This window comes from Lolium perenne, chromosome 6 (assembly GCF_019359855.2).
Source record: "Lolium perenne isolate Kyuss_39 chromosome 6, Kyuss_2.0, whole genome shotgun sequence".
Lineage (NCBI taxonomy): Eukaryota > Viridiplantae > Streptophyta > Magnoliopsida > Poales > Poaceae > Lolium > Lolium perenne.
In genome coordinates this window covers 52,014,932-52,038,253 of record NC_067249.2, presented here as the reverse complement: position 1 = coordinate 52,038,253, position 23,322 = coordinate 52,014,932, and the positions used below count along the sequence as shown (strand labels likewise).

Genomic DNA, 23,322 nt, shown 5'->3' with positions numbered 1-23,322 from the left:
ATGGGAGCTATGTCCTTCTTTTCGATACTATGCTCCTAAATTTTTTTTAAATACGAAATGGTAACAAGAACAAATTTATTCATGTAAGTTATGTTATATCAATCACAATAATTCCTTATAAGTTCATAGTACTGATCGAACTCGAGAAATTTGTTCTTGCATAAGTTCTGGGAAGAGAGTAACTAGGCTTGAGTTTTGATAATCCATATCATAGTTCTATCATCAAACTAGGGTTTGTTTTGGGTAGTGGCCCAAATGGTTACCAATATGGATATTGGTTCAATTTTAATTTGATAAAGTTTCTTTGACATGTATTTTGATAAGGTTTGCTAGTAATTCACAAACACATAGTGTCAAGGTTAAGTACATGTTTCCAGGAAAAATAGGTGAAGTACATGCTATCGGGTAGCAAGTAGTGGTGTTGAAGACTTTAAAAGTAGCACTCCCTTTATACCGGCATATCGGGGCAATATAAACTAACTTTAACGATTAATTTTAAATATGTATCCAATGCTATAATTTTTATGGCATATATCTCATATTTTATTGATCAAATTAATGGTTAAATTTTTCTTGAAGTGTGTATTTACCTAGTATAAACCGGTATGGAAGAAGTAGTACTAGTTTCTTGATGGGCCCAGGTTGCAGTGATATGTATGCGCAACTTGAAAATACCAATCCACAAGTCTCTGTAACCTGTTGAGCGAAGCGGAGAGGCAAGGCCAACGCGCAGCAAGAACTCGGAGATGCTCCGCGCCTGCGGCGCCGCAGCTCCGGCGTCTGTGCCCGCGCTCATCAGGGCGCGCCTCGCAAATTCAAAGCCTACCTCCTCCTTCGCAGCTTCCGCCACTGCCTCCTCCGCAGTCGCCTCCTCCTCCGTCCTGGAAGAGCTCGCCGCCGACCGCAAAGGTCCTCCCCTTCCTCATTTTTGCCTACGTCATTGCTAGTCTCTGCCGGCATATTGTTGAACGGCGCGGCTGCAGGGGCATTCCTCCCCCGCGTTGCCAGTCGCGCAGAGAGGTTCATCTTCTCTATGCTCTGCATGGCTGCCAATAGGAGCGCCATGGCGACGACCTGCTTGTTGAAATGTCCAAGTGAACTGCGCATTGCTTTCCGACTTCCATGTTACGTTTCGATCTGGTTTAGCTGCACATTGCCGATATGGTTCTGTCCAGTAATAGCTTTCTGTAATTGTATGTCTAGAGAGATGCTTAGTCATTGTTCCATAGCTTGGTAGTTGGTATGCGAACTAAGACAGATGCTTGGTCATAGCTTGGTAGTTGGAACAATGACCAAGTATCTCTCTAGTCTTCCAAGAATGTTGGCAAATCTTAGAGGTTTTCCTTCCCTGAATGGGCATTTATATGGCAGCAACATCAAGGAATGATGGTAATTACAGTCTCCTCGAAATGATTCATCATTCGTTCTAAATCATTTCACGAAAGAGTTGCACGGGTTGCCACAAAGTGGAAGGTGGGCCTTGTCCAAAATGTGGCTAGATTTCGTCCATGTACTTGCGCACAGAAATCAATCAGTCAAACATCTTCCATTCTGCTTGTTTTAAGAATAGCCTATGTGCAGCTGGCACTTTTTCCTTCACTTGAACTGAAGTATGTACTAGCATTCAAACACTCTTTTTAGGTTTGGCAAGAGTGGTGTTGAAGAAGGGCAAGACTCAAATATTCCGAGATGGAAGTCCAATGGTGTACAGTGGTGCTGTTGATAGAATAATTGGCCGGCCTCCTCCGAAAACTGGCGATGTTGTTTTGGTAGCTGATGGGTCAGAGAAACCTATTGGGTGGGGTCTCTACAACTCCGTGTCTATGTTTTGTGTTCGGCTAATGCAACTAGAAGAAGAGGCAAAAAGGTGACACGATTGTTCAGGTTGTGTTGTTACTGAAGTTTTGAGAGCATGTGCTGAATTTCCCTTATTTGTGTTCTGCTCAGGGATCCAACCTCCGCATTAAATATGGAAATACTGCTCGAAGAAAGGATTACTTCTGCAGTGGATTTACGTCGTAGTTTGGGTCTCCCATCAACTAATACAAACGCGTACCGTCTCATCAATAGTGAAGGTGACAGGTATATATTGTTCCCTGGACTTATTTACTTTATTAGCAAAGATACCGTCTTGCTATCAATCATTAAAAAGAGCATGATTAGTTCAGCATTCAGCACTGTTTTCACTTCTAGGTATGTATGGACCTCCAAATTGTTCAACTTTGTACCTTAATATCTTTGTATAAACAATAAACAGTTATATTCTTCTTTGAATTCAACATGCGCATCAGAGAATATTGATCATCAACCGTGCATGGCTTGTTTGTTTTTTCTCTCCAGAACCTTATCGCATTCTTGTATTCATGCAATTTCCATAATTCTAAAACTATCAAATTTATGTTCAATGATTTGAAAATGCAGATTGTCTGGTCTGATAGTAGATATATTTGATGATGTTGCTGTGATTGCTTCATCTGCTGCTTGGGTTGAGAAATATAGACAACAAATCGAGTTCCTTGTTAACAAATTTGGTGATGTCAACTATATAAAGTGGAGGTCATCAGCTGATATTCTGAAAGAAGAAGGATTAGATATGTCAGAACAAAAAGAGCCTGCACCCTCTTCACACTCTGGATCCGTGAAGGTGAGCCTCCTGATTTTAATTTTTAAAGGATGTCTTCATTTTAAAACTTAAAAATTATGGTTCAGTGTATTGGTTTTGAGTAATTCATGTTAAATGTGGTTTAGCTTCAATTCTAGGACATTTTCTTCTGCCACACATTTTCTTGAACCGGTTTTTTCATACTCAAATAATACAGCAAGTTAGCAAGTACCAAGTTACCAACTAGTGTCGAGAGACTGATGATGTGTGTGCTGTGTGCGGGACCACATGCTCTATTCAGCATTGCAATTGCTTCACTTGTAGGATTTGACAATCTTTTATTCTTACAAATGCTGTATACTTGTATCGCTCGTTGTTGCAACACTTCAGAATTGTTTTTCTTACTTCCAGGTGATGGAAAATGGCATTGTCTATCTAGTCTCTGTGGAGGGGCAGAAGACAGGGTTTTATGCAGATCAACGGGAGAGCCGCGATTTCATATCCACACTCTCCAGGGACCAAAAGGTTCTTGACCTTTGCTGCTACAGTGGAGGATTTGCCCTGAGTGCAGCAAAGGGCGGTGCTACTAAAGTTATTGGTATAACATTGCAAGCTAGCGAACCTTTTAGTTCTATGTTCAGAAGGTTCATCACAGTTGGATTATAGTTTAATTATGTCATTAATTTCAGAAATCCACAATAGTGTGTGCCCTTTAGAGTTTTAGTGCCACTTCAGAACATTCCACAGGTTTGACTTAAAAACATTAATTTGATTAGTACATCTATTTGCAGGCATTGATTCATCAGGATCAGCACTAGACCTTGCCAATGAGAATATTCTTCTGAATAAGTTTGATCCTGAGAGAATTTCGTTCATGAAAGAAGATGCATCTGCATTCATGAAAGGTGCTATCTCAAGAAATGAGCTGTGGGACTTGGTAGTCCTCGATCCTCCAAAGTTGGCACCTCGGAAGAAGGTACATTCTATGACACATTTAGTTGTACAAGGGAGGGGGCATCTGAGTAGGGTTGCCCTTCACTATTTACCCTGGGCGTCAGCAGAACCATTTATCCCAAGTCTCAAACTGTCTACAATTCAACCTACAATGTGCTCTATGTAAGTGAAGGGGATTTTATGTCATATTTCTAGGTGCTACAAAGTGCATCCGGTATGTACAGAAGCTTGAACGCTCTTGCAATGCAAGTGGTGAAGCGAGGGGGCTTACTCATGACATGCTCTTGTTCTGGAGCTATGACCCAAAGTGGTCTCTTCCTTAAAACCGTTCAGGTACTTTGCATTGCATATCTTGGTTAACTACCCAGCGTACACGTTATCACATGGATCATTGGGTCTTATTTACCCAAATCATCTAGAATCTTATTACCATGCCAATTGAAATTTCTATCGTTGGTTAAATTTAATGATTTCCAGCCTGTCGAACTAAATATTCCTAGAAGTTTTGCAATGAATATCCATGCCCCTTTGGGGTTTCTGTTTGTTTGTTCACACGGATGATAATTAACTCACTCAATCTTGCTTCCAACTTCAAGGGTGCTGCATCAATGGCTGGTCGAAAGGTTACAGTTCTACGTCAAGCAGGTGCAGCTTGTGATCATCCCATCGATCCTTCATATCCCGAAGGCCAATATCTCAGCAATTACTTACTGCGAGTAATGTGAAACGGAAACAGCCACTCTACTGACCAGTGACCATTTCTGGAGTTGTACTTTAGTCTGATGTCATCCTTAATTCCTACAGGGTAGATCTAGGAATTTTCAGAAGAACATATGTATCTTGTAGCCCTTTATAGATTGGAATTCCTTATAGATTCTCTTAACAATTTGTATTGCAGAGTATTATTATTTTATACAGATTCAAAAATAATGCAAGAATGCTGAAAAAAGTACATTCTATGCAAAAAATAGTGTAAAATGAAATGACATGATGCAACAGCTGAAAACAGACAGCACTGGACAGGGATCAGATCATTCCATAAATCCATTTTCACTTCTGGAGAGTGCAGCTTTCAACAAAAGAAAGGTCTATGTATTTTTCAGTATATAATGTACATCTCTTCATGTCACTCGTACACACAAGCCTACTTGATACACGTACTTGACCACAGCTTGTAAATTAAAAATGCTATTTAGTACAAGATACATTGAATCATAAGACCAATTGTTTGAGGTTGAATGTGGAAATCAACTTTCAAAGCATATCAGTGGCCTGCATGGCCTGCAGGGTGTTTGTTCCATGACAAGTAATTGTTATCTCCCAATTTTCTGCAAGGGGACCAGAAAAAAAAATCAGGGATGCACAAAGATCACCATAAAGATGTAACTTCATATGATTGCTAACACCAGAACTCATAAGTCACTGACCTTGGTTTTATCAAGTACAATAAGGTGAATGCAAATGCCAGGAAGAAGCAGAGTCCACCAACAGTGAGATAGGCAAGACCAAGAAAATCATTCTTCCCACCAAGCCAGGTTGAAGTAGAAAGCACCAGCTTCTTTTTGCCACCAAAGCTATATGTGTTGTAGTTGTTCTCCAGTGTAACAGTAATAGTATCATTCTCCTTTAGGTCAACATATATCCTACCATACAGTTTTCTGAATGTAGGAAGCGCTGCAGTTCGCATCCAAACAATGAGGTCCTCTTGCTCACTCAGCTGCAAAGAAGGAAAGTAAAATAAGTAACTTCAGAGGCACAAAATGTTATCTTTCTGGCTGATCAAGAACTTGTATTGCTCTTGTCTAAATGGAAACAGATTTTAGTGAAGTCAGTTTATCTTATTGGATGGCCACAATATACTTAAGTAATAATTGCTTGTCCATCACATATGCAATAATCTAATGGTACGAAGTGAAACTAAATCCAAAAGCATACCGGTTTCGATTCATTGAGTGATTTTCCACCTATAAGAGGACCTTTCTGAAAGTTTTTTGGAAAGACATCACTTCCAAATTTGTGCTCCCTGTCACTCTTCCAAGAGATGTCGTTCTTGTCCACACTCAAGTTCTTACTATTGTGTTTGAAGCTATATGTGTCATTGAATAAGCTCCATGCAATAAGGCCACAAGGAACAATAGGCAGTCCATCTTTTGTGGTCTTCTCGGGGTCACAAAGGGTAGTCTCATTTGCCTTGCTAGCATCACTTAGCTGTGCATCATTCCGGCTCTTGACGTATCTGAATGTGGAAAATGTGATATACATATATAAGCAGGGAAAGTATAAGAATTCTCATAAACAAAGTGCAAAACAACTGGTTGAGCAAATAAAAATGAGCTTTAACTGCCAAGATATCATGTTAATGTGTCAAAAAATCAAATATTCTTTAGCCAACTGAATAATAAATTTGCAGGAGTCAATACTAAGTTCATGAACTTCATGCCCTCACATGTGTCAATGCCATAAATACATGGTGATAATCCATAAGGATTTTGATACCCTTTATAATCAGAAAAATAAAATGATTATATGCACAATGCACACATGTCATTCATTACAGAGCGAACAGTCGATTCAATTCCACTGTGCACAAGAGAACCTTTTAAGTAGGGAAGCTATCATAGAACATTCAGATCAAACCGATCCCTAACCAGCTCAAATATGTACGCCTAGGGCTAATTGACTGTCCAGATACTTCTTTGTGCGGGGCTCTTGGTGCGACATTGGTTGGAAACTAGAGAAAAGATAAGATTAAATAATTTCCTAGAGAGTTGGGTTTATTTCCTTGGAGATTTATTCTATGTAGTTTAAACAAGTTCCTTAGGGTCAAGTCAGAAAAGCAAGAATAATGATTTATTTTGTCATCGAAGTTCCGTGACCCGAGTTTTCAGTTGACCCTTCTTCCTTCTAAAACCCTACCCCTATACAAGTATGAAGTTTGGTCTTGGCCTTCTTCTGCTTAACCTCTATAGCTTTCTGAAACTAACGCTAACAAAAATGTAATGCTTTCTTCATTTCAATGCAATTGCTGCAAAAACTGGACGTAAATATTCCAGCCAAAGATCTGTTGTATTCCTATGATTCAGTGTCTTGAAATATTGGTGACCACAGATAGCACAGTACATACCTCCTATGATTCTGGTAGAAGTTATTCAGTTGGTAATATACAAAAATTGGCTGCTTCATATCCTTCGTGACCTGGAGACAACATACAATCAAGGAATATTTCAGCTAAGGATTATTTTGATTCGTGGTTATTGTTTATCATTTTCAGATTTTGGGGTTGTAGAAGCATGCAGCTAAGCTCATTACCGTCAGAGTCCTTTGGCAGGTTTTGGGTGTTGTCGCGTTCTGAATGTAGGCAAGCTTGTCTGTAACATTAGGCGGGACACATGCATCATCATATCGATCAACAATCTCAACAACCTGCAGCAAATAAAACAATAAACATTATCAGAGCTGGCAAACATATCACCGAATCAGGTGCTATAGGCATTGCGGTAATAATCCCATTTGCGCAACCAGCTTTTTGCTATTTTACCATTTGGCTAACTAAAATTTCCCTGCTTTTGCTTATAAATTCATTGCAACAGAAACCAAGCTTCAGCATACCTTGTTTGAAGCCAGCAGCGAAGCAACACCGATGGGGACAAAAATGGCGCCGACAAGAACAAATACTGAAATGACCTGTATAAACATACGCACATCAGTTTGTGAGATGCTCCTTGCTATGATCTCTCTCGGTCCGTACCAGGAAAAAGAAAGCACTATGAACCTACCCATTTTGGGGTGAGAATTGGCTTGCAGGCCGGGAGCTCCTGCTGCGTAAACTTGGAATCTGGTTTACACAAAAGGGAGTAAATACATAAATAAAAATCAAGGCGAATTTAGCAGTTCCACCCAAACTTTATATGACCATATGAAAGCTAAAGACATGGCATCCAAATTTGCAGAACATAGTTGGTGATGACTCGAGCTCTATAGCTCTGACACCAAAGTCAACTCCTGTTATTAACACAAGGGGCAGACATGATGAACAAAAACAGCTGCTCTAACATTATTACTATCCTAATAATTACAAAAAAACTAAGTTAATTAGAGTCTCATAACTCGTTAGTTAACCGGATTAAACCTCTCACAAGTTATTATATCTAAGTAGCAGAACAGCAAAGCAAGGAGAGGAAGCAACATCAGCAGGGTCAAACTTTGGAGAAACGAGATCTCACACTTGGGTTTCCTGGAGGTCCTCCGGGGCGTGTCGCCGTCCCCGGATCCGCCGTTGCTCGGCCCGGCGCCGCTGTTGCTGTTCATCATCCCACCAAATCACCACTCCACCACCCACCCGCCAAGAAACGCCTCCGCCGGCAAAGAAATCACAGCTCACCGACGCCAAGAACCAGCTTTCCGGCCGGACCCCTTCTCTTTTCTTGCGTTCCTCGCTCGGAGATGGAGCACAGAGAATGGAGGGGAATCAGCAAAGCTGGGAGCCTGCTGGTCTGGCCTGGTACGCTTTTGTTCTTCCTCTTCTTGCGAAGGTTACAAGGCAGCGTGGTTTGACTCCCAGGTCCAGGAGGGAAGAGTCGAAGGTGGGAGGAGGTGGCGGTCGTGGCTTCCGCGTTGAGCTTAGCCGGCAGAGGCGACCAATAGGATGGCGAATTAGTCCGAGTCTAGAAGGTTGTTCCAAATTTTGTTGCCTTTTTTTTTAAAGTTTGATTTTTATTTTTCAGTTCTAAATGAATTGTGTAACGGTTGAGTTCGATGGAGTGGTTGGAGAAGTTTGGCAATTGCCTGGATTGGTTGTGCTTCGTGGATCTTTCTCTGGAAATTAATATGGTGTGTTGGACTAAAACTAGGGACTAGTATTATTCATAGTTTTAAATAGCGGGCTATAGGATATAGCCGTGGCCTGTGAAAAAGGCTATAGCCAGGCTATAGCGGGCTATAGCCAGCTTTTAGCACGTGAATGCCTTTAGCCGCACCTTGCTTGAAAGGCTATAGCGGGGCTATAGTCGGCTATTTAAAACTATACTACTCCCTCTGTTCCATTCTATAGTGCCTATTGTTTTTTGGCACGGAAATTAGCGCAAGTGTATTTTTTACACAAGACCCCTAGCTAAACGATTTGAGATCAACGTAAAATTTGGGAAATCCATATATTCCTAACTTACCATAATAAATTAGGGAGTTGGACGATTTGGGAGCTGAATGGGGAGGGGGTAATTGAAAAAAAAGCTAAGCTACAACCTTATATTCTGAAACAAATGCCAAAAATCTATAGACACTATAGAAAGGAATGGAGGGAGTATTATTTAAAAAAAAACTAGGACTATACTCCAGAGCGAAAACCATCGGAACTCCAAGTTCCGATGATACTCCAAAAGTATAATGTAAAAACTGGGACCATCGGAACTTGGAGCGAAAACCGTCGTTTTGGAGTATCATACTACTACTTTTGTTTACATTCTAAGGAGAAACAGAGACATGTACTACAAATATCCCAAAACGAATAGAGCAGCCTCTATTGAAAATAAATTCATGGTGAATACAGTAAACTCAAAACCTCTCAAACATGCAAAACACGTTCACGCCAACAAATGCAATCGGCTAAGATGAATGCATACATATTATGATAGTAATATCATTGATAGTGGAGTATATAACCCAGTGTACCACATAAATTTTAAGCTTGTGCAACATAATTAGGTACTCCCATGTTCGAGTAAAGTAACGTGACAAGGTGGACCACGGAGTAGGGGATGATTAGTAGTGTCTTTAATTCGAGTGATTGGGTGGATTGGTCCAGAGTAGTTGTCGTTGCCTAATCGACGGTACCTCGGAGGAGGGATCCTCACGAGGGGGGAGAAGAAGTAGGGGCCATAGGGCGGAGTGCTCTCGGGACGGTGGTACGCGAGTTACCCAGCTTCGGAACACCTGCACGATGACAGGGCCTACTGCTGCTTGTCTGGAATTATCTGGGCGCTTTCGCGTTGTTACAATGAGTTGTGGTTGTGCCTCTAGGGCTCCCGGGATCCGGCTTATAAAGGCGCACGGATCTAGGGTTTACATGGAGAGTCCTAGCCGGATTACAGATAGCCTAGCTACGGTACAATATCTTGCCGTGTACGTCACGGATCCGCCTTCCATACTCGTCGTCCTGGATCCGGGTCCCTCATGGGCCTCCATGGATCCGGGTCACTCCTACGTCGGTACGGATCCGGCATGCTGATCCTGGGCTGGACTTCTTCCTTCATGATCAATAGCAACTGGGCCGCCCGATGGGCCACATGCCTCATCACCGTCTGTGGGCCACCCGGGCTTGCCGGATCTAGGCACTGTCGATGGTACACCCATGAAGTATACCCACAACAGTAGCCCCCAGAGTTCTCCGAGTTTCGCCTGCAGTTTCCGCCATGCTTGCTCCTTAGGTTTCCGGCATCGTCGGCAACGCGGAGAAACTTGAAGAGCTCCAACTTTGCATTTTCTTCTTTTTCCAACTTACAGCCGGAAAATGCTCTCATCCTGCGGGACTTCATCCATCGACGTTCCAAAGAACATTTCCGGGTTACTCCCTGCTCGCGAACGAGAGCCAACTTATCTTCACGCAATTACCCGGAATCTTAAAAGACTCAAACGGTTCCGCCAATTCTGGCGCCATTTTCGCGCGATTCGCGCGGTAACTTATCTCTAGCCATTTTTACCGCTAGGGTTTGGGACACGTGTCACGCATCCAACGGCGCGACGCTTGCGTTCCGACCACAGGATGCGGAACACGAATCTTATCCCCTCAGCCTATAAATATCAGCCGTCGACCCCTCTACCCCTCATTCACCCCCTTCTCACCTCTCTTCCGAGCGCCGCCCGTGAACCTCTTCTCCGCCGCGCCGGAACCCGCCGGAAAGCTGCCGGAACATCGCCGGAGCGAGCCCTCCGCCGCAGTGTTCTTCGTGTTCTTAACTCCGGCGAACCTACTGCGCGAAAAACTCGCCGCCGGCAACTCCGACCACCGCACGCGCCATTACGGTAAACCCTCGAGCTCAAACTTCGCGTCGTAGTTGGTAGGGATGAACCTGGGGAAGACGAAGTGGGATCCGACTAAGGAAAGTTTCCGCCAACCTTTTTCTTCAGATGTCTTCAACGACTCCGCCTCCGAGCTCGGAACCGATCATGGCGACGCCAATCTCCTCCGCCCCTCCTCCCTTTGTTCCCATCGTTGGATCCTTCAAAGGATTCCGGCAAGGAGACCGAGGGGACCTCCGCGCACCGGAAAAAACCTCCGGGGCGGGCCGATCGGAGCAGCAAACGAAGAAGCTGCCAAGAAGTCAAAAGCTCGGAAGCGCGACTCCGAAGCTAAGGGGAAGTGGTGGCCCTGCACCACCACCGAGATGGAATTAAAGAATCTCGAGTCGGAAGGCTTCCTGCAACCCGGAAGCCGGAGGTCGCTCCGAATGAACCAGCTCCGGCTCCAAGGGACGACGAGATGGTGCTGACGAAGGCACTAGTGGAGCGCGGATTTTCGTTTCCGCCTTCGGATTTCTTCCGGGAGATTCTGAAGACATACGGACTCCAACCCCACAACATATCTCCGAACAGCGTGCTCGCCATCGCAACCACGTCGCTCTCTGCGAAGGCCACCTCCGGGTAACCCCGCAGCTTTCTCTCTTCCAATACTACTTTTACGTGAAGAAGGAGAAGATCCGCCAAACTTCCGAGTTGGCGACTTGCGGATCTGTCACCTTCATCATCCGCCGGGCCGCGTCTACCCCCGACCGACCGCCACGAATCCGCGAGGTACCGGTCCTGCAGGGGTTTCTTCTATCCGAAGGACGCCTCCGACCCGCGAGCGACAAGAAGCTACCACCTTTCAAGAACTGCCCCGCCACCGAGCTTCCGTCATGGACGCCTGCCCCCACTTCTCCGACTCGCCTCAGCTGACCCGCGCTGTCGGGCGGATCTGCAAGCTTACGGAGGAGGGGCTGGCGGAAAGACCTAACCCTCTCTGGTTCACGAAGCGGATCCGGCCGCCGCAACATCGGGACCGCGATGTTTGAATACACAGGGCGCGACGATCCGATGCGCGCCACCAAGGATAATCTCTCCGCCGACGCCATCGACAAGAGGATCCGGGTCCTCATCAAAATCCCACGTGAACTCCACGTTCACGTATGCAACAAAGACATCCACACGGAGGGATCCGGAACTGCGGTACGTCGTCTTGACTTTGGTTTATCGCTTTTCTTCAAACTTTTGGCTAAGTGTAACTTTGAACTAGCTCGAGGCGCTTGAGGAAAATCAACTCGGAACTCTCCTCCGAGTCCCATCCACCGGCCACGCGGATCCGGAAGCCACGTCAGAGGCGGAAGCTCCTGAAGCTCCACGTCCCGCGAAGAGGAAGAAGCCAGCCCCTTCCAGCCCTCACGCGAAACGCCCCCGCGAACGCTCAGCATCGCGGCTACCCGGAAAGCTGAGGCGGAAAAGAAGCGCCTCGCTGATTAATACCAGCAACAAGGGGCAGCCTGCCATCCAGCACTTTTTCAAGCCTTCCGGGTAAGCGTCTTCTTCCGAGACCCAAGTTCTGGTTTAACACTCGCTCTTATATTTGTATGTTTTCCTGAAGTTCCGGAAGCCAGCCTCCCAAGGCCCCAAGGGTCCTTAAGAAGAAGGCCAAACCATCTCCGGCTTCCTTCCCTATCACTCCTGAGGTGGAAGTTCCGCCTAAAGCTTCATCTGCGCCAAGCCGGATCCGAAGGACATCATTAACCTTGATGACCTTCCGGAAGACCCTGCCCACCATGGCGACTCCGCCCAGGGGACCTCCTCACCCACTCCTCCACCAGATCAACCAAGTTCCGCTTTCGCAGGACCTACTGAGGAAGAGCAAGAGCAAAAGGTCAAGCTCCTCCAAGTTACCAATGCGACCCGAGTCAGCCTCGAGCCAACTCCATCCCTCCAAAAACTTTCCCTCGCCGAGCGTCACGCGGAAGTTTCCGCCATGCTGAATAAGGTATGGGGGAAGCCGGAAGAGGAGGTGGGTTATCTCGCGGAACTGGAGGACAGCCTGAAGGAATTTTTCGCCAAGCACAAGGAAGTGCGGCAGGTAATACTAGCCCCCAAGCATTGGGTGATATAGTTCCGTGTAACATGTATTAGCCGATGCTTTCTCCAAATGTACTGTTAGGCGGAAATTTAAAATGTTTATCCAAGCCTTTGAAATCTTCGCCAGCCCCCCAGATTTTAATATCCGACTAACTCTCTGCTGCTTCTCAGTCCACGCGGAAACTGCACGAAGATTTGCGCATTCACGTGCTGGAGCAAATCAAGGAGATCGAGGGACCGCGCGAACACGCGGAAAATAGCCGAAAGGCTATCCAGCTGCTTGAGACCCGACTTCAAGGTACGAGATCCGGATCTTTACTTTTTTTTGTGCTGACAGTTGTTCAGGGTGCATAACATGTTCAATTCTGCTTTCAGAAGAAACTGCCAAGCATTCCTCGCTTGATGAACTATCCGCCAAGGTCAAGGTGCTTGAGGCGGAGAACGAGTCCCTCCAAAACTTCATGAAAGAATCTTCAAGCAAAGAGGCGAGGCGAGGAAGGAGCTCTCCGAGAAGCATGCCCGTGAGAAGGCGGAACTGATCGACAAGCTGGAGAAAAGCCAAGGCCGCGTGCTCTCCATAATTGCCAAGAACAAAGCCCTAGAAGCGGAGGCGGAAGCCATTGACAAGCTTATCTTTCGTAAGCATTTTTCCGCGTCGTTGCTCCGACCACCTTGCATGTTTTCTCTGACGGAACTGAACCTCTCTCTTTCACAGCAAGCCTCGGCTTTGAGTGGACAAAGGACTCAAACCTGACGAGGACGGAGGCGTACGATGAAGCGCGGATCTCAATTGATGCGCTGTTTGGAGCCTGTCGCGGAATCGCCACGGCTCTGTCGCTGAAGAAGGCCAAAACCACAGTCATCAACACGATGACCAAACTCATGCGACAGGTGCCGGAATTCATCAAGGACCGCGAAGTCTTCAGCACGCGGAGCCGCCTCCTTAGTCTTGGCCACCTGCAAGGCTTTCTTCCCCTCACTCAACCTGGCGCAAGTTGCACGCGGAGCCCCCGAGAGTTCCGACATGAGCGCCCTCCTCGCGGAAACTGAAGGCTATGAAGAGCTGTTTGTCAGGCGAGTGGATCACTCGTTCTGGTACAACAAGCACAATCTGCCCGAAGGTTTTTCCGATGCGAGAGGAGGAAGCGGGCGAGCAGTATTATGGGGAAGGATCCGGGTCCAGCAGCGAGCACTCCGGAGAAAACTCTGGAGACGACTGCTGAAGCCGGATGCGGCGGCAGCGACGATGGCTCCAGCTACCGGCAATCAAGAGGAGGACTCCGAGTAGAGTTCTGTTTGAAACAATGAAACAAGTTGCATCATTTTGGCCCCAGCGAGGGTTTGTAATAAGACTTTAAATTCTTAAGTAGCTAGGAACGAAACGATTATGCATGGGGCGGAAACACTTATCCTGCTATCCGTTAAGTATTATGTGCATGTTTCGTTTTATGTTGGAAAGCAAGTGCTGACTTCGTTATTTTCCGGCTTGCCCGCTTGACCTTCCACGAGCCGGAAAACCTTAGCCGGAAACGCTCGCCAGCGGCGACGAAGCCCAATGGCAGTCCGTCCATAACCGCGGAAACAAGCCCCCAGGCATAGGTGCCGGAAATCGCTACTAGGAATCCACGAGTTCGCAACAGATAACAACTTAATCAGAAAACTTAAGCTTACGTCCTAAAGGACGATTTTGAAAATCACAACTTTCATACACGCCTAGGCGGAAATATCCAGCTCTGCGGTTTTAGTCGGAAAAAACATACACGATCTAAAATGAACAAGTAAAGGAGGTAAAAGACTCAAAGAGTGAACCAGAAGCTTTATTTCATTGATCATGTATAACTATTACAGAGTTTAGAACTCGGAAAAAATATATGCTAAGTGTAGAAAGGACGTAGCTGTGCGATATTCCAAGGGCGATCTGTTTCATCGTAGATGTCATCCGGATCCTCACGCTTGCGTTTCCGGTGCCAGTTAGCAGGTCTATCCCTTAGCTCGCGGAAATCAACAAGGTAATACGACCCGTTATGAAGCACTTTGCTAACGACGAAGGGTCCTTCCCATGGAGATTGCAGCTTATGGTCTTTCACCTGTCGAAGGCGGAGGACCAGGTCTCCTGCCATGAAGGAGCGTTTCCGAACTCGACGACTGTGATAACGTCGGAGCTTTTGCTGGTAGATGGCGGATCTCTGGTCAGCTAAGTTCCGAGCTTCCTCGATCAGGTCCACAGATAGCTGTCTGGCCTCGTCAGCTGTTTCTTCATTGTAGGCGGAAACTCGCGGTGAATCGTGGATGATGTCGGAGGGAAGCACGGCTTCGGATCCGTATACCAGGAAAAAAGGGGTAAACCCTGTTGATCTGTTAGGGGTAGTTCGTAAACTCCACAAAACAGCTTCCAACTCGTCAGCCCAAGCTCCGGCTGCTCGTCGCAGCGGTTCTTCAAGGCGCGGCTTAATTCCTGATAATATGAGACCGTTGGCCCTTTCAACCTGACCGTTAGATTGTGGATGAGCCACAGATGCAAGGTCCAGTCGGATCCCCATTGTGTCACAATAATCCCTTAACTCTCCTTGAGCGAAGTTTGTGCCATTATCTGTGATTATCTTTGTGTGGGATGCCGAATCTCATTACGAGGCTGCAGACGAATTTTAGTGCCGTAGCACCGTCGGCTTTTCTCACGGCTTAGCCTCGATCCATTTGCTTTGAACTTGTCAACAGCGACCAGGAGGTACTCAAAACCGCCAGGAGATGATCTTTTTAACTTACCAACCATATCGAGCCCCCAGACCGCAAACGGCCAGGTGATAGGTATGGTCTTCAGCTCTTGGGCTGGAGCGTTTGGTTGAGTAGCGTAGTACTGACAACCTCGGCAGGTCTTGACTATTTTATCAGCGTCTTCTTTAGCTGTAAGCCAATAGAAACCTAACCGAAAAGCTTTTGCAACGAGTGATCTGGGAGCGGCATGATGCCCGCAATCCCCTGCGTGGATCTCTCTGAGGATTTCAATGCCATCTTGATTGGAGACGCATTTAAGAAATACCCCTGCTGCACTTCGTTTGTAGAGCTGTCCATCAACTATTGTGTAGGTTCTTGCTCGTCGACGATACGTCGTGCGAGGACCTCGTCCTCTGGCAACTTCTGATCGATGAGGTAGTCCAGGAAAGGCTGGGTCCAAGCCGGAATGATAGCCATCACTTCCCTAGCCGGAGACACCGCCACCTCTGGGTTTTCCGGGTTAGCGCCCTTAACTGAGGGTATCCGGAGATGCTCCAGGAAAATGCCAGGCGGAATTGGTTTCCTGCCGGATCCGAGCTTGGATAGCATGTCTGCCGCTGTGTTATCGTCTCTCCTGACGTATTTGACTTCGTATCCGAGGAAGCTCTTGGCGATCTCGTCAACTTCGTCTCTGTAGGCCGCCATGACGGAATTTCTGGCGTTCCAAGTTCCGGCTACTTGCTGTGCCACCAGGTCGGAATCTCCACAGCATATGATGTGCTTGATCCCCATTTCCTTAGCGATGCGCAGACCGTGTAGTAGAGCCTCATATTCCGCCATGTTGTTAGTAGCTTCGAAGTGGATCTGCAGAACATACTGCAGTTCTTCTCCGGTAGGGGATTTCAGGGTGACTCCGGCTCCACGAGCCTTGATGCTGCTTGGATCCATCGAAGTGCATAACCCATGTCTCTGGTTCCGGCTCCGGACTTGCATCCGGAGCTTGTCCAATCTGCAACAAAATCTGCCGTAACACGGGATTTTACCGCAGTCCTTGGCTTGTAAGCGATGTCGAAGGCGGATAATTCGATGCCCCATTTAGCCGTACGTCTGTTGCGTCGGCGTTGTTGAGAATTGTTGACAGCGGAGCCTTGCTCACGATTATCGATGCTCTTGGAAATAATGCCTCAGCTTCCGGCTGCCTAGCAACACGCCATAAGCTAGCTTCTGAAAGTGAGGATATCTCTGTTTTGATTCCGTCAGCACCTCGCTAATGTAGTAGACAGGTCTCTGGACGTCATACTCATGACCTTCTTCCTTTCGCTCCACCACAATGACGAGGCTGACGACCTTGTTGGTAGCTGCCAGATAAAGGAGCATTGGCTCTAACTCTACTGGAGCTGCCAAGATAGGCGGGGAGGTGAGTATTTCCTTCAACCCTCGAAGAGCTGCATCAGCTGCGTCGTCCCAGACAAATTTGTCTGTTTTCTTCAGCAGCTTGTACAGAGGTAGTGCCTTCTCGCCAAGACGGCTAACAAACCTACTGATTGCTGCGACACAACCAGTTAGTCGTTGCACATCTTTGAGACAAGTTGGCCTTTTGATACACAGGATTGCCTTGATCTTTTCCGGGTTAACCTCAATGCCTCTGTGAGAGACTATGAAGCCAAGGAGTTTTCCGGCTGGCACGCCAAAAACGCACTTCAGCGGATTTAACATCATCTTGTACCTGCGGAGGTTGTCGAAGGTTTCTGTGAGGTCGCTGATCAAGTCGGATCCTTTCCGGGTCATGACCGCGATGTCGTCGACGTAAGCGTGCACGTTCCGGCCGATTTGGTCCTTCAGGCACCGCTGCATCGTACGTTGGTAGGTAGCACCTGCATTTTTCAAACCAAAGGGCATAGTAACATAGCAGTAAGTACCGAACGGGGTAATGAATGAAGTCGCCTTTTGGTTGGATTCCTTCATCCGGATCTGATGATACCCGGAATACGCATCAAGAAAACATAGAAGTTCCGCCCCCGCCGTCGAATCAATGACTTGGTCAATGCGCGGCAAGGGGAACGGATCCTTCGGGCAATGCTTGTTCAAGCCAGAGTAATCGATGCACATTCTTAGTATTTCAGTGTTCTTTTTGGGTACAAGGACGAGATTCACGACCCAATCGGTGTGGATAACTTCTATTACAAAACCTGCTTCTAATAACTTTGCTAGTTCCATTCCTATGGCGCGGCGCTTCTTATCTCCAAAGCGTCGCATAGCTTGCTTCACTGGTTTGGCCCCCGGATTTATGTTGAGGTAGTGCTCGGCGAGTTCCCTAGGTACTCCGGACATGTCAGAAGGTTGCCATGCGAAGATATCCATGTTAGCGCGGAGGAACTCGACGAGCGCGCTTTCCTATTTGGGGTCCATGTTGGCTCCGACTGAAACCTGCTTGGAAGAGTCACCTGGAATGAGGTCATGCTTCTTGGTTTCTATCGCGGGCTTGAAGGAGGTTTTCTGCTCGGAGATCTGCTTCTTGGTGGTCTGCATCTCAGTCGGATCCACCGTGGCTCTGTAGCCTTTCAGCTCTTCTCCGGATATCACAGACTCTGCGAAGGCGGCTTCGCCTAACTCGCACTCATGAGCCTTTTTGTAGTCTCCGGATACGGTAATCATACCTTTAGGACCCGGAATCTTGAGCTTGTTGTAGATGTAGCACGCTCTTGCGTGGAACTTGTGGTAGGTGGGCCTGCCGAAGATGACGTGGTAGGAGCTCTTGAAGGGCACAACTTCAAACGTGATCTTCTCTTCGCGGAAATTATGAACATCGCCAAAAGCCACGGGAAGTGTGATGCTGCCGAGGGAGTTTGCCTTCTTACCCGGAACCACACCATGAAACTCGGTGGTGCTATGTTTGAGCTGTTCCTTGGTGAGGTTCATCCGCTCTAGAGTCTCCAGGTACATGATGTTCAAGCTGGCTCCGCCATCCATGAGGCACTTGGAGAAGTCATACCCGTCTATGCGGGGACTTACAACCAAGGCGTAGCATTCCTTTGGCACAATTGCGGGATGATCCTTCCGATCAAATGTGCACGGAATTTCCGACCACCTGACGTACTGCGGCACAGCCGGAACTATGGCGTTCAGGATCCGGGTGGCTGACTTGGAGGCGCGTACTGTTGGGGTTCCGAGGAAAGTGTGGTAAGCCCCCACGCTCTTTTTGTCGAATGGATTGGATTTACCTGCGGCTCCTGCCTTGGGATCCGGCGAGTTATCATCCTCATCCATCGCCTCGGAACTATCGTCCTCCTTGTCTTTGTTCTTGCCCTTGCCACCTTTTCCGCGAGGCGGTGCTTCCGGCGCGCTTGTATCCGGCCTCCGGGTCGTTCTTTAGATCATTGACCCACTTGCGATTGCGGTTAGTATGAGTGGACTTCCACATGTAACCGGATCCGGATGGGCCGAGGCAGGGCATGTCTCTGTACTCCTCATAGGTTTGCGGTGCGCGGGATCCGGCGGCGGTGACCTCGGAGGTATGCTGCCGACCCTGCCGGCTCCGCTTCCGCGTCCGCGTCCTCTTCCGCCTCCTGGACCTCCGCGTTGAAACGCCATGGCGACCATCTCGGATCCGCCACTCTTCTCGGTCATCGTGGTTCTTGCGCTTATGGCTGCTGCTGCCGCCGTTGTCACGGTTCTTCTTTTGTTGGTGCAGGGGATTCTTTGTAGCTGCGAGATCACCGCCTGCGTCGTCATCGGCGGCAGTGTGATCGCTAGCGATGGTGATCATGTCATCCAACGTCAATTTATTTGCATTGACCAAGCAAGTTAGCTTGTGACGCAGCAATCCTCCTCGCTGCAAGCCCCCAATGAAGGCGTGCATTGCTGTGCGGTTGTCGACGTTCTCGCACTCGTTTCTGCATGCCAACCATCGGGTGAGGAAGTTCCTCGATGTTTCGCCCTTCTTCTGGATGCATGCCTGCAGGTCGCTTGTTGTGGCAGGTCTCTTGTAGGTGCCCCTGAAGTGTTTCTCAAAAGCGTTCTTCAGATCGAACCAGCAAAAGATGGAATTCTTCTCAAGGTCGCTGAGCCAGATCCGGGCTGGACCTACAAGGTACAACTGAAGCATGCGGCAGGCGATGTTAGGGGTTCCTCCGGCGAAGGTTACAGCATTATAGTAATCCTCAATCCAGGTATCCGGCCTTTCGGTGCCATCGTAATGCTCCAGATTTCCGGGTAGCTTGAGGTTCATCCTTGGCTTTGGTTCCTCTCGAATCATCCTGCCAAAGCACTTCGGACCAATGTAGTCGGTTCTGTACTCGTTAAGGCGGTCCCGTGCGTCGCGCGAGCCGTGGCGAGGAGACTTTGAGCGAGAGCGAGATCTCCGGCCATTGCCTCCGCCTCCACCTCCGCCGCCACCGCTAGGTGGTGGTGAGGGAGACCTGCGAGGTGGGCGGTCTGACTTCTTGCTTCCGCCATCTGAATCTCCTCGGCCTTCCTGGTGCTGACTCCGGCTCCTGTGGCTGCCTTCGCCTTGGCGCTGGCTGCCCTGGTCGTTCCGGTGAGGCTCCGGGTCATGGCTCCGACGAGGCTCTGGGTCCCGGCTCCTGCGAGGTTCTGGGTCGCGGCTCCTGCGAGGTTCTGGGTCGCGGCTCCTGCGAGGTTCTGGATCGCGGTTCCGGCGAGGCTCTGGACCGCGGTCTTCCTTCGGACACCGCCTGGGCGCGGGCGCATGAACATTGTTCTGATTCCGGCGAGGTTCCGGCGAGCGCTCCCTGTTTCTGTTTCTTGGCAGCACGTTGTCGCGGATAACAAGCGCACCATGCCCTATGGGCCTGGTGTTTCCGGCTGGACTACGGCGGCGAGGGGGTCGCGGGTAACCGTTGGGTGGAGGTGAGGGGTTGCGGTATTTGTCTCTTCCGGAGTACATCGCGTCCTTTCCCTTCCTTGGATCCGACGGAGGCGTCTGTGACGGAACGGGGATCGGATTTGGGTGCTCCCTGGCCCTTCTTCTGCGCTCCGAGGATCCGGTGTGCGATTCGCCGTCCTTCTGCGCGGTAGATACACAGTTATCCGGATTGGATTCCAACCTGCGCGAAGTATCTGCCTTGCTCTGCTGCTGCATTGCTGAAGCGACAAGTGTGCGGAGATAGTTGATGTCAACTTCTTCGTCCTTCTTCTTCAGCAATTCCGCTGCTTTCTGCATGTTGTCCTTTGGAGTTTCCAGTGGCTGGTGATCTGCGGGCGTGTTGAAGGGTATTCTGCGAGGCGGAATTGCTTCTCTAACAATTCGATCGGCCTCCGCCTGCGCATAGGTCATCTTTACCTCCCACTCAGCCCTCATGTTCTTGACCAGCTCGAGTGTGGCAGTAATCTCGCGGTCCTGTCTCTCGAAGTTTTCCGTCCAGGCTGCATGATCTGCCCTTCCTATCCTTAACGCAGCTTCGGTATCGGCGAGCCTCTTGGCTGTGGCCAGCATTTCCTTTCTGGTGGTCTCTAGGGCCTCCAGATCTGCGGCGTCGCCCGGGGTTATAGGTGTGTTAAGAACTGCTCGCGCGGCCACCTCCTCTGCTGACAAGATTTCCTCCGAGGGAGAATCCCTTTGGGGTCGCACCCGAGACATTGGAGATCCTTGATGGGATGGTTGGGGGTCAGATTGGCTGACTTGGTCTCCGGATCCGGTTGTCCCAGCGCTGCTACCGTTGCGAGAACCTGCTTAGGCTGGGCGGAGTCGACCTCGGGCTGATCACTGTATCCGTATTCCCTTATCTTGCGAACGAAGTCATCAGATTCCGTAGAGGGAGTATCTCCGGAAATTGGGCTCAGGTTGCCCAAAATCGACTCTTCAACCGGAGTCTCGCTCTCTCCGACAAGCTCGGCCGATCCGGATCCGCGTTGTGTTCCGGTGCCTCTTCTGCTCGGGACCAGCTCCGTCTTCTTGAGGGGCGGTTCCGGCGGTATGGGCCAAGAAGTGTACGAAGTGGCACCTCGCTTTTCTAACACCCGGGAGACCCGGGCGGATCTGCATTGGTCTTCCACCTTTGTTTCTGCTCAGGGGCGGATTGGGTGGGCTTTGAAATTTCCAGATCCGAGGCGGAATCTTCCTTGGGAAGCTCCTGCGTCTCAGATCGGATCTTCGCGACAGCGTCCAGCTCTGCGGCGGTCGCGTCTGCGTTACTTACCAGCGGGTTTCCGTCGGAATCGACGGTCTCCCCGATGAAGATGTGTATGCCGCCAATTGGGACGATGGAGAGCTTGACGGGGTTTGTTCTAGCCGGAATCCAGCACTCATCCGGAGGGACGATCGGCAGATTTCCGGCGTAAAGGACGAGCCCCACAGCGATGGTGTCGTCGTAGCTTCCCATGGCGGAACCCTCCCGGTTCCGGCCTCCAGACGCCACAGGCCCCACGGTGGGCGCCAACTGTCGTTGCCTAATCGACGGTACCTCGGAGGAGGGATCCTCACGAGGGGGAGAAGAAGTAGGGGCCATAGGGCGGAGTGCTCTCGGGACGGTGGTACGCGAGTTACCCAGCTTCGGAACACCTGCACGATGACAGGGCCTACTGCTGCTTGTCTGGAATTATCTGGGCGCTTTCGCGTTGTTACAATGAGTTGTGGTTGTGCCTCTAGGGCTCCCGGGATCCGGCTTATAAAGGCGCACGGATCTAGGGTTTACATGGAGAGTCCTAGCCGGATTACAGATAGCCTAGCTACGGTACAATATCTTGCCGTGTACGTCACGGATCCGCCTTCCATACTCGTCGTCCTGGATCCGGGTCCCTCATGGGCCTCCATGGATCCGGGTCACTCCTACGTCGGTACGGATCCGGCATGCTGATCCTGGGCTGGACTTCTTCCTTCATGATCAACAGCAACTGGGCCGCCCGATGGGCCACATGCCTCATCACCGTCTGTGGGCCACCCGGGCTTGCCGGATCTAGGCACTGTCGATGGTACACCCATGAAGTATACCCACAACAGTAGTATCTCCATCATCAGCATGAAGGTAGTTAGTGGTAGCCATTTTCAGAATTTGGTTGAGTAATTCGAAGACGAGAGATGGTTAGCAATAGCCAATTGTGTTTTAGTGTTCTTTTCGTAAAGTTTGTGTTTCAGTGGAGAATATTGAGTTGAACCAAAAGTATATATGACTTCCACTGGATTACACTATAAACCTAAATTTGTGCCCATGCATGCGGAAATTCAATTTTCATCGGTGCACTGCCCCATTCCTGTTTACGCGGGAAACTTTTCATTTCTGTTCTGTTATGTTATGTTAACATATTTGTTTATGTTCGTTTCTTAGAATGGACGCAAAGTTTCGTTTGTTTTATTCCTAACTAAAATGACATGGGTAGGAAATCACACCTAGTAAAAACAGGGTTGTTTAGATGCACAACATGAAGAATACAAGCAAGATTTTTCTTTTGCTCATGCAAAAAAAGAAATCAAAACAATGCCACACCATCCTCAGCATATTTTAAAATAGAGACAAAGAAAACTAAATCCATGAAAAACATGATAATCTCCTTTATACAAACCAAAAAAAAAAAACATGAAAGAAACACATGGGTTCAATCTTTGGTCTCCGTAAGTAAGACTAAGATGCATTATGGAAATTATTCAGCTCAAAAGTACCCTTAATAAATTTCACTATCTTCAAAATACTCTAGCAAGTTTAGGGCCTCAATGATTCAAATGATTTGTTTAGAAGTTCTGGAGAATTAAAATCTAAGTATTTTTTCGATATTGTTGTTTGACCTGTAGGACTGAATCTTATAGGAATTTTTAAGGAGTTATTTACACCATGTCTCATAGGATACTTTCGCCCACAACGCCCCATTGGAAATAATAGTTTGCTCTTTATGTGGTGCAATTTAAAAAACTTGGAAAGTCTAAGTGGACAATATATTGCAATAATACGTTTTGAAATCCTCAAAATCAAGCATACCCTTATATGGTTTGGACACGCACACCACCACATCAT

General features: G+C 48.1%; 2 protein-coding genes across 2 annotated transcripts; one reads left to right on the top strand and one right to left on the bottom strand.

Moving 5' to 3' along the window:
* Positions 1 to 671: 671 nt before the first annotated feature.
* LOC127307974 (uncharacterized) lies at positions 672 to 4,494 on the top strand. The gene is made up of 8 exons (XM_051338728.2): positions 672 to 909; positions 1,642 to 1,867; positions 1,948 to 2,082; positions 2,422 to 2,644; positions 3,014 to 3,200; positions 3,394 to 3,578; positions 3,752 to 3,889; positions 4,153 to 4,494. The coding sequence occupies exons 1-8, from the start codon at positions 747 to 749 to the stop codon at positions 4,279 to 4,281; spliced, it is 1,386 nt and encodes a 461-aa protein (XP_051194688.1). The 5' UTR covers positions 672 to 746; the 3' UTR covers positions 4,282 to 4,494.
* A 96-nt stretch (positions 4,495 to 4,590) lies between these two features.
* Positions 4,591 to 8,184, bottom strand: LOC127307975 (ALA-interacting subunit 3). The gene is made up of 8 exons (XM_051338729.2): positions 7,780 to 8,184; positions 7,333 to 7,391; positions 7,166 to 7,240; positions 6,866 to 6,979; positions 6,681 to 6,751; positions 5,492 to 5,792; positions 4,984 to 5,273; positions 4,591 to 4,884 (listed from the first exon to the last, which is right to left on the bottom strand). The coding sequence occupies exons 1-8, from the start codon at positions 7,865 to 7,867 to the stop codon at positions 4,821 to 4,823; spliced, it is 1,062 nt and encodes a 353-aa protein (XP_051194689.1). The 5' UTR covers positions 7,868 to 8,184; the 3' UTR covers positions 4,591 to 4,820.
* Positions 8,185 to 23,322: the final 15,138 nt, after the last annotated feature.